The sequence below is a fragment of the Phacochoerus africanus genome, chromosome 4 (assembly GCF_016906955.1).
Source record: "Phacochoerus africanus isolate WHEZ1 chromosome 4, ROS_Pafr_v1, whole genome shotgun sequence".
Taxonomy (NCBI): Eukaryota; Metazoa; Chordata; class Mammalia; order Artiodactyla; family Suidae; genus Phacochoerus; species Phacochoerus africanus.
This window is the reverse complement of record NC_062547.1, coordinates 5,165,009-5,175,385: the sequence shown is the minus strand read 5'-3', so window position 1 is coordinate 5,175,385 and position 10,377 is coordinate 5,165,009. Positions and strand designations below refer to the sequence as shown.

Here is a 10,377-nt window from a genome sequence, read left to right as displayed (position 1 = left end):
GGGGGAAGGGGGGGCAAGGGCCTTAGACCTGGGTTTGAATCCTGGCCGAGACCCCCTTAGCGTCTCTGAGCTTCAGTTTCCTCAGCTATAACCGAGACCACCGACCACCTCCAGGGCTGCAGAGAGGGTGCATTGAAATTGAGCCAACAGGTGTCAAGTGCCCTTACGGAGTAGGAGCTCCAAGACCAAGTCCCCTGAGCTCTGTCGCATCTATTGGAGACCCAGGTTCCCCGCCCAGCCACACAGTCTGGCCTTCCCGGAACCCACCCATGCGCGGGTCGGGGGCAGCTTCACCAGCCCGAACCAGCACGGAGGGGCACGTCAGCCTGGGTTCCTGCCCTAACTCCGGCAGGTTCTGTTGCAATGACTTGCAGTTAAGTCACTTCCCTCTGTCGCAGCTGTGAACCTGCTCATCCGGGCCCTGCTCACCTCCACCCTGAGGACCTGCTGTGGGCCTCCTGGCGTAGTTCTAAGCCTGATATCCCCTGGAGCTTCGTGTGTCCCTTAGCGATTCCCCAGAGTGGAAGCGCCAGGGCCAGCTAACAAGGAGAAACAACTGTGGGGTGCCCCTCCCTCGAAACCACTGTGTCTGGTCCCCTCCAAGACCCGGGTCCCCAGGCCTGCCTCGCTAGGTCCCGTGTCTGTTGGGCAAGAGAACCGGGCCCAGCTCCGGCGACCTAACCTGCCGGAGCAGGGAGGACAGGGACAGGGGCGCCTCTTGGCCCAGAGCAGAGCTCAAGTGACCCAAGTGGGCGGAGCACGGAGGACCGGGGCAGGGGTGCCTCCTGGGAGGAGGGACCGACCCGAGGGACCAGGGCAGCGTGAGCGGCCCCTTCGCTAGCCGGCTCCGCACCTGCGCCCCGCCCTCGACGTGTTTTGGGGGCGGGGCGAGGCGGGCCGAACCGGTCGAGCTGCGAAAGGAGGGGCGGCGGCCACTCGGGGCGGGCTCCGCTGGCAGGCCTCGGCGGGTGTCTGGCCCTTTAAGGGCCGCCCCCGAGGAGGTGCCAGGCCCTGGTGGCTCCGGACTTTCCTTCCTGGTCCTGTGGGGCAGGGACTGCCCGTGGGGCTGAGGGAGGGCGCGGCGCCCGGTGCCCGCCCAGGTGTCCCCGGCCTGGCCTCATGGCCCTGGTCACAGTAAGCCGCTCCCCCCCGGCCAGCGGCCACTCCACGCCTGTGGGGCCCACGGTGAGTCTGACTCTGCTGTGGTGCTGCCCACGCAGTCGGCTGCCAGTGGGCCTGGGGGAGTGCGTGCTGCCCATGGGCAGTCCCTCCTCAAGCTTGGGGGTGGGTGGAGGGGGCCTTCAAGTCTCAGGCTGGACGGGTTTGGGGGGATCTTGAGGCTCCCAGGATCTCAGACCACGGCAGGGTTCAGAGCCCTGAGCGCCAGCCCAGGCTGCGGAGGCCCTACCCCCTTCCCAGGCCCAGATCTGGGCCAAACCTCCAGCAGCCACCCCCCCATCTTAACTCTGGCTGCCAACCTGGATCAGGGCCCGGGCTCCCCCAGTGCCTCCATGTGGAGAGTGGACTGGCGTGGGAAAGGGATCTGACACCTTTTCTGGGACTGGGGGCTGGTGATTCTTATACCCCCAGCCTAGCAATTCTTGAGTGGGGGGAGGAGGGGCGGGGGAGAGTCCTTCCTTCGTCCCCGCATTTGACTGGCCCTGGGGGCTGCTTTCTCAGCAGGACCAGGCCTCCCAGCGCAGGAGCCGGCTCCAACGAAGGTGAGCAGCTGCCCCCAAGACAGGCGCCTCCATCCAGTGGCCACTTTTGGCCACTGCCATCCTGGGGGATTTGCAGCCAAAGCCAGCCACTTAGTATGTGGGGCAGTAAGGCCAGCGGGCACGGCTGGTGGGTACGGCTGGCTGCCTTTCCTTTCCTCTTCCCCGTGGTCAGTTCCGGCTCCTTCACCCACTGTCCTGGACCTGGCTCTGGCTGGTGGTCACGAGCCAGAACGGGATGGGAGAGCAGGGCCTGAGGCCCTCCGGGTCCCCGCCAAGTTCACACTATCTCCTGAGTTAGGCAGGTGGGAAGGCAAAGGGAGCAACCGCTGTCCCTCCTTAGCCAAGAGGAAATGGGCTGGAGGCTTAAGAGCCTCTGAGGCGGTGGTTCCTGAAGTGCTGTGGCAGCATTCCTAGGAACCGGCTAGAAATGCACATTCTCGGGCCTCCACTTGCGAGCCCCTGACTCTCTGGGGGTGGAGTCCAACACCTGTTCGAATGAGCCCTCCCGGCAGCCCTGACGGGCTCTGATGGTTTCCCCGTCCCCCCGCCAGGCAGAGCTTTGCAGTACTCCGTGGGGCTGTCCTGGGACTACAGGACGGAGGAGATGGTGAGGACGCAGCCCAGGCCAGCCCTGAGCCAGTGGAGGAACCCCCGAGTGACGAGCAGCCCCGCGGGGACCAGACAGATGACGGCCGTGGGCCCCCGAGTCCCGGGAAGCAGGAGCAGAGTCAGCACCTGCATCTCATGGTGGAGCTGCTGAGGCCGCAGGACGACATCCGCCTGGTGAGGGGCCCGCCGGGAGCCCCTGGCCTCTGAAATGGGAGGGAGCTCCCTCTGAAAGGGGAGGGAGCTGGAGGAGAGGGTGGAATGGAGCCAGTGTGTGTGCCTATTTGGGGAGCAGTGGTGTGAGGGCAGGGGGCGCCCAAACCCCAGTGACTCTGCAGTTTCAACTAGAGTTGAGGTTTTTTTGGTTTTTTTCAATGGCCACGCCCACAGCATATGGAAGTTTCTGAGCCAGGGATGGAACCTGCATGGCCACAGAGACAATGCCAGATCTTTAGCCTGCTGTGCCACAGCGGGAACTCCCTCAAGGTGTTTTAACAGGGCAAGATTGTGTCTCTGGCGGGCTGGGAAAGGATGGGGAGGTTTGTCCCGTGTGAGCCTGTAGAGGCCAGATTAGGTCCAAGAGCTGGGAGTGGCCCAGAGGTGGTTTCTGAACAACCAGCACAGGACCTTCTTGACTGTGTGACGGGGCTGGTGCTGGAGGGGCCCGGGGGGCGGCTGGGACACAGGCGGGCAGTGAGGACCAGTTCCCAGCTGCCTGTGGAACATCTCGCTGTCGGCAGCAAAATGGGAAAAACCGATGCTCATCTTTCGTAGAGCAGAATTTATTCTGCAGAAACACCATCCTCTGCTGTGAGATTGTGTCCCAAATATTTTCTTTGGTGAGAAACTTTTTTGGAATCATAATGGCAAGTGGAAAGGTGTGTTTTAAACCTCCTTCCCAGCCAGAAGCAAAAAAATGGACACGCTGTCATGCCCGTTCTGTTTTTTTCCGCACACGTCCTCTTTGAGAAAAATCTTTTTAAACCTTTTATTGGACCATGAAATCCTGAAGTTAGGAACCACTAGATGGTGACACTGATCTGGCATCTGGGAAGAGAGGGATGGGTATAGAGGGAGCAGGTGGCAGGTCTGTTCCAGGCCTGGATGGGTGTCAAGTGGCGGGAGGGGGAGCAGCGTCCGCTGGGCCACTGTGACCCCCGGGGCCTGTCCCTTCCCGTCTTCTCCAGGCAGCCCAGCTGGAGGCCGCCCGGCCTCCCCGGCTCCGCTACCTCCTGGTAGTTTCCACAAGAGAACGTCTGAGCCAGGATGAGACCATCCTTCTGGGGGTGGACTTTCCTGATAGCAGGTGGGAGCAGGGAGAGGAAGGGAGGCGGGCAAGGGGGCGCGGGGCTGGAGGACAACAGCTTTCCTCTGCCCCTGCCAGCTCCCCCAGCTGCACCCTAGGCCTGGTCCTGCCGCTCTGGAGTGACACCCAGGTGTACCTGGATGGAGATGGGTAAGAGGTGGCAGCTGGAGGGACTGGAAAGGAGACGGCGGGCGGGGGGGGGGGCGAGGGGGCAGTAACCAAGTGCTGTGCATGTCGGGGTGGGCGGGGGCAGGGGACCCACTGCAGAACTCCGGGCTGGGCCTGCCAGCGGCGCTACCCGAGAGTCACTGTGTGATCCTGGGCAAGTCACCTAAGTTCTCTGGGCCTCAGTTGCCCCATGTCTGGCAAAAGGGGCTTATTTTGAAGCTCAAATGATGTGCACATGTTCTGAGGCCCACACTTAGGAGGCGCCTAGTGAGTAGGCCTCCCAGGGACCCTGTCCCAGAGCCGGGAGCTGGGCTCCACCCCCACCTGGTCTCGCGCAGGGGCTTCAGCGTGACATCTGGTGGGCAGAGTCGAATCTTCAAGCCGATCTCCATCCAGACCATGTGGTAAGGGCTGGGGCTCAGCATGGCCGCAGGCTCTGGGTAGGGGTGGCAGGGAGGACAGAGTCACAGCCTCTCCTCTGTCCCAGGGCCACGCTCCAGGTGTTGCACCAGGCATGTGAGGCGGCTCTAGGTAGTGGTCTTGTGCCAGGGGGCAGTGCCCTCACCTGGGCCAGCCACTACCAGGACAGACTGAGCTCTGACCAGGGCTGCCTCAACGAGTGGATGGCCATGGCCGACCTGGAGTCTCTGCGGCCTCCAAGCCTGGAGCCCGGCCGGTCAGTACAAGGAGGGGAGGAGAGGGGGGTGCATGGAGTGGGGAAGCCACCCTGACTGATGGGCTCCGTTCCCAGGCCCTCAGAACAGGAGCAGATGGAGCAGGCGATCCGGGCCGAGCTGTGGGAGGTGCTGGAGTCCAGTGACCTAGAGAGCATCACTTCCAAAGAGGTGGGCAGGGCGCCGGGGACGCGGGAGGGAGCTGGGCCCTTCCCCTCCTAGGGGCCTTCCAGCTTTAGCTTCCTTCCTGGCCTCAGCTCCTCTGCCTGGAGGCGACAGACCGTTGTCCCCAGGCCCCACAGGGCAGGGTGGGCACCGGGCACCTCGCAGGGCAGCCCAGCCTCGCCCCACCTGCCGTCCGCAGATCCGCCAGGCCCTGGAGCTGCGCCTGGGACGCCCTCTCCAGCAGTACCGCGACTTCATCGACAACCAGATGCTGCTGCTCATGGCCCAGCAAGACCGGGCCACCCGCATCTTCCCCCACCTCTACCTGGTGAGCTGCGGGGCCGAGGGGTGGGAGAGGCGGGCTGCTGCAGCGGGAGGCCAGTGATGCCATCTCTCTGTTCAAGGGCTCCGAGTGGAACGCGGCGAACCTGGAGGAGCTGCAGAGAAACAGGTGGGTTCCGAGCCCTCCCAGGACCGGCCACTCTCTGTCTGCCCTCTTTGCTTGGCCTCCCCCAACGGGAAGCCTGGCCAGAAGCTCTCAGACCCTCCTCAGCAGCAGCCAGCTCTGCGTCCGGCTCCGGCAGGTTCAGGAAGAGCAGCTGCCTTGCTGGTTGGCTGGCGGCTCCCTAGATCCCCTTTCCCTCCCCCCTGCGGCCCCCGCCGGGTTGTAAAGCAGAAAAGCCCCCCTGCCAGACCAGGTCTCAGGGAGAAGGAAGGGCCCCTCTCCCAGGGGGCCCCTGGCTGCCTGCTCGCCGCAGTTCCTGTCATTTGTCCGCCGTGGGCCTCTTTGCCGCACGCAGATCCACCCCATTCAGCTGAGCTCAGAAGCCCTTCTCTGGGACGCCTGAGAGTGATGGAAGGGCTCCTGTTGGGGGCGGCCGGCGGCTCCCTGGAAGCGGGTGGGGGACCGGGCCAGCGGGGCGAACCAATCTGCCCAAGGGTCCCTGTCGTCTCCTCCTCCCGCTGTAACTGCGCCGCTCCCACCCGACCCTCAGAACCAAGAGAACTAAGCAGCCACCCCAAGGGGGTGCCGGCCCCGCGGGCCCCGTCAGCCCGGCCTCGTACCCCATGCTGCAGGGTGAGCCACATCCTGAACATGGCCCGGGAGATCGACAACTTCTACCCCGAGCGCTTCACCTACCACAACGTGCGCCTCTGGGATGAGGAGTCGGCCCAGCTGCTGCCCCACTGGAAGGAGACACACCGCTTCGTGGAGGCCGCGAGGTCGGCCGCTGCCTGCCCTCCCCCCACGGCCCCCTCCCGCCCCCTGCACAGCAGGGGGCCGAGGAGGGTACGCTGACCCTGTCCCGCTGCCTCCACAGGGCGCAGGGCACCCGGGTGCTGGTGCACTGCAAGATGGGCGTCAGCCGCTCGGCCGCCACGGTGGTGGCTTATGCCATGAAGCAGTACGGCTGGAGCCTGGAGCAGGCTCTGCGCCACGTGCAGGAGCTCCGGCCCATCGCCCGCCCCAACCCCGGCTTCCTGCGCCAGCTGCAGACCTACCAGGGCATCCTGACCGCCAGGCAGGGCGCGGGAACCAGGGGAAGGGCGGTGGGGGTGGGGGCTGGGGGTGGCGGCCGGGGGTCCCTCGAAGCTGACTCAGGGTCACCTCCTCACAGCCGGCAGAGCCATGTCTGGGAGCAGAAAGCGGGCGGGGCCTCTCCGGAGGAGCCGCTGGCCCCCGAGGTCTCGACACCCCTCCCGCCTCTTCTGCCAGAACCAGAGGGCAGTGGGGAGGTGAAGGTTGCGGGGCCGGAAGAGAGCCAGGCAGCCCCAAAGGAAGAGCCGGGGCCGCGGCCCCGAATCAACCTCCGTGGGGTCATGAGGTCCATCAGCCTCCTGGAGCCCCCCTCGGAGCTGGAAGGCACCTCAGGGGCCGGCGACCTCCCAGAGGTGAGGCTGGGGTAAGGAAGGAGCCCAGGGTGGGGGCTATGGGGGCGGATGGAGGCAGCGCAGGCCTGGGGCTCCACTTGGGCCTGAGCAGGGGGACTCCTCCCTGGGCAGCTTCGTCCCCTCAGAGTAGCCGAGGAGACCCAGTGAGCAGTCCTGGGCCAGGGCCACCTGGTGGGCTTCGTGGCAGCTGGTGGCTGCAGGCAGCTCTCGGCCTCATGCAAGGACTTGCTTCCTGAGGGGCAGAGCTGCCCAGCTTGGACCGAGCATCCTCTCCAGGCCGGGAGCTGCACAACCAACTGGTCACCCTAGATGGATGCGGATAAGGTGCTCTCTGCCCCCTCCCAAATCCGAGGGGCTGCCCATCCAAGGCTGGGTGCAGAGGGGTCAGAGCGCTCACACAGCCCAAGTTCCGGCAGGGGAGCTAGGCACTGTTTCTGGGCTAAGTGCTGCAGGGCACAAGTCTAAGACCAGAAGCTGGCCTCAGCCTTGGCAAGCCAGGCTCCCGTGTGACCAAGACGACTGACCCGGAGGCAGGAGAGCTCATCTCTCAGTGGGTGGGAACATTTGGGAGAGGCTTCCTGGAGGAGGTGGCACGGGGTGCGGAAGAATGGGTTGGATAGATGGTTGATGGGGTGTAGGTGTTCCTAAAAGCAGGGTGTCCCCACTGGGCACCCAGCTCAGGGCCCTGCCCCTGGAAGCTGTTTCACCTGTGGCTCACAGGCCTGACCGCACAAGGCAGTGGGGGCAGGAGGCAGAGGAGAGGGCCTTGAGGCCTCGGCAGGTGCAGGGGAGCTAGGGAGGGCCTCTAGGGGCCAGACAGCCGAGGGCTGGGGAGCAGGGGCTGTGGGGCTGGAGTGCTGTCTGCCCTCCTGGGGAAATCTGCCCTGTGAGTCGCTCAGTTTTTCAGTAGTCACTCAACAAACGTTCTGCACCTGTGCTCTTCTAGGCTGTGCTCCATGCCCTGCCCTGGAAAGGCTTCCCCCTGACTCTTCTTTACACTCTCACCCTTCCAGGTTTTCTCTTCAAAAGAGTCTTCGGATGAAGACTCTCCACAGCCCTTCTCTCAGCTCTCAGGGGCCCCCGGAAGCAGACGGGTCCGCAAGGGGTCCTGGCCGGCCCTGCAGTCCCGCCAGTCCGTGGTCGCCCTCAACAGCGCTGCCCTCGTGGCCAGCCGGACCCAGGCCTTCCAGGAGCAGGGCGAGGCTGGCTGTGCCTCGGTGCGCAGGCACCAGAAGGTGGTGAGGCAGGCGAGTGTGGACGGCAGCGAGGAGGAGGAGGAGGAGGAGGAGGAGGAGGGCGAGGCCCTCGCACACGCCCCCTAGACACAGACAGAGGTGCCCAAACACAGCTCCTGGGACGGGCACCCCTCACCCCGTCAGCCTGTCCACACTCCTCTTAGCTCCTCCCAGGACGCCCCACGCTCCCATCTCTGCAGCATCGGCACCTACAGCCTTAAGTCTCAGACTCACGTCCCCTGTCCAAGGGCTCACGGTTTCTCTACTTTTGGGGATGTGGCAGAGACTGAAGGTGCCTTTGGGGGCAACGACCAGCTTCCTGCCCACTGCGGCCTGAAGCACTTCCTCGCAGCCACGGAACACAGCACAGGATTCCCTAGTGTGGACAGGCTCGGGCTCCCTCCCTCCCCCAGTCCTCTGCCTCATCCCCCCATTTCATTCCTGGGGCCTCGAAGGCCAGAGAACCAGAGGCCCCCAAAGGCCAAGAGTAACCTCAGTCCTCAGTCCCCAGGCCCCTCTGATGGGGCTGGCAGGTCGGCCCCCCCACGCGCCCTCTAAGCAGCCTGAGTCTTCGACTGCTGCCCCCAGCACCCCCGCCGGCACTGCACTGGGCCACAGGGCACTACGCCAAAGAGAGTCTTCTTTTTGTGCTTCATGGCCTCTGGCCAGTTTTTCAGTCTTAATAGTATCTGGCTTTGTACTTAGAAATAAAAAACATGTTCATCTTATTGTCAATTTTATGATAAAGCCTGTCAGTCTGGCCTTTCTCTGTGACACAAGGAGGCTGGCCTCTCCTTACCCCTGCCAGTCTCCTCCTAGCTCCCAGGTAGCTCGTGACAGGCCCGCGCGGGGAGCGGTGTGTCGGGGGTGGGGTGGGAGGAAGAATGGGGAAGAGAAGCGGGGAGCCAGGGCCATCTCGTGTGACTCCCAGGGCAGGGCCTGGGTAAATGCTAGTCCCCCACCCCCACCCCCCCAGGGCAGGTCGGCAGGGGAACAAGTCTATACTGGGCAGCAGGTGCTTGGCTCTGTTGGGGCAGCGGAAGGGAGTTACCCATGAGGCAGTGGAAGCTGTCCGTGCCTCTCTACACAGGACCAAGCCTGTCCCAGAAGCCAAAGCTCCTTTGAACCACTGAGGCTAGTTCTTGAACACACTTTGGCTCCCAGAAATCTTCTTCCTGCTACAGTGACAATGTGAGAGAGCCTGATTTTCCAAGCCAGCCCATCACTGCCAGGGAAGACGGACCCTGGGCGGGCCCTCCTCTCTGCCTAGGGATGGGTACTGCTCGATCCTGTCCGCGTATCCACACCCCTTCTGCTCAGTTACAGTGGTCAAGAAGTGTAAGAGGGCCCGTCTTTGTCCCCCCCTCCCTCTTCCCAAGATCATGTTCTCGGCCCTGTAACACTCTAGTTTGGTTGAGGGGAGGGAGCAACGCCTTCCCTCAAAGCAGGCCTCAGAGCGGGGGCAGGCACCAAATGTTCTTGTTGATTGCAACCGCGTGCCCAGTTCTGGAATGAATCTCTCACCCAGAGCCTGGTGGGGCCCCAGCACTGGTCTGACCCTAGTGGATGGAGGAGCAGGAGACTTGGGTTCTAGCCCCAGCTTTATCACAAGTTACTTCACCTTAAATCTCAGTCTCTGTAAATCAGAAGGGTTAGACCAGGAGATCTGTAGGCGCCCCCCTCCCACTTTGGTATTTTAACAACACAGGTCATCTACACGTTGACAGAATTCAGCCTCAACACGCTCTGGAAGAGGAATCCTTTGTACCTGTCAGGGGTAGCGGGCCCTGGGTCACCAGGGGGGATACGGAGAAGCTAGATCTGACTTTTGATCCACTTAGCTGGTCCATGCTGCAGCCAGCCGAGTCCCACCCAGACTGTCCTCTCAGCAGTCCGAGGCCAGGGCTGGGGGAAGGTGGGAGGGACAATGGCAGGAGGGAAGCCAAGGCCGGGGCTCCCCCTCTTGCAGTCTGCGCCGATGGGAAGGCAGGAATCGTGACCTCAGAGCTGTGGGGCCCACTAGAATCTATGGAGGACTCTGAGACCTAAGAATTCAGCGCACGGTGGAACAAAAGCTGGAGGAAAAATTATTTGCTTCAAAAATGCAGACAGGAGGAGTTCTTGTTGTGGCGCAGCGGAAACAAATCCAGCTAGTAACCATGAGGTTGTGGGTTCAATCCCTGGCCTCACTCAGTGGGTTAAGGATCCTGTGTTGCTGTGGCTGTGGTGGAGGCCGGCGGCTTTAGCTCCAATTTGACCCCTAGCCTGGGAACCTCCATATGTTGAGGATGCGGCCCTAAAAACAAACAAACGAAAAAATGCAGCAGGATCTCCTGCTGCAGCTCAGTGGGTTAAAAACCTGGCACAGTAACCATGAGGGTGTGAGTTCAACTCCTGGTCTTGCTCAGTGGGTTAAGGATCCAGCATTGCCGGAAGCTGTGGCGTAGGTCGCAGATACAGCTCGGATCTGGCTGGCATTGCCACCATGGCTGTGGTGCAGGCCAGCAGCTGCAGCTCCAAATCAACCCCTAGCCTGGGACTCTCCATATGCTGCAGGTGTGGCCCTAAAAAAAAAAAAGAAAAAAATGCAGACAAATGACTAAGAACTA

The 10,377-nt window shown here is 62.8% G+C and overlaps 1 protein-coding gene across 2 annotated transcripts; it reads left to right on the top strand.

Annotated features, from left to right (window-relative positions):
• Positions 1-47: 47 nt before the first annotated feature.
• SSH3 (slingshot protein phosphatase 3) lies at positions 48-8,503 on the top strand. 2 transcript variants are annotated; one of them, XM_047775136.1, is made up of 14 exons: positions 48-1,185; positions 1,684-1,721; positions 2,273-2,504; positions 3,515-3,633; positions 3,712-3,783; positions 4,140-4,205; positions 4,289-4,477; positions 4,553-4,646; positions 4,840-4,968; positions 5,045-5,091; positions 5,718-5,864; positions 5,963-6,163; positions 6,260-6,533; positions 7,547-8,503. In XM_047775136.1, the coding sequence occupies exons 1-14, from the start codon at positions 1,120-1,122 to the stop codon at positions 7,853-7,855; spliced, it is 1,983 nt and encodes a 660-aa protein (XP_047631092.1). In that variant the 5' UTR covers positions 48-1,119; the 3' UTR covers positions 7,856-8,503. The 2 variants fall into 2 exon arrangements, with proteins under 2 accessions (XP_047631092.1, XP_047631091.1); XM_047775135.1 differs by having other exon boundaries at positions 1,681-1,721.
• Positions 8,504-10,377: the final 1,874 nt, after the last annotated feature.

Coding starts and splice junctions, on each gene's coding strand:
- SSH3 (XM_047775135.1), top strand. CDS start 1,120: ATGGCCCTGGTCACAGTAAGCCGCTCCCCCCCGGCCAGCGGCCACTCC. Junction 4,478..4,552: donor CCAAGCCTGGAGCCCGGCCG/GTCAGTACAAGG, acceptor CTCCGTTCCCAG/GCCCTCAGAACAGGAGCAGA. Junction 4,969..5,044: donor TCTTCCCCCACCTCTACCTG/GTGAGCTGCGGG, acceptor TCTCTGTTCAAG/GGCTCCGAGTGGAACGCGGC.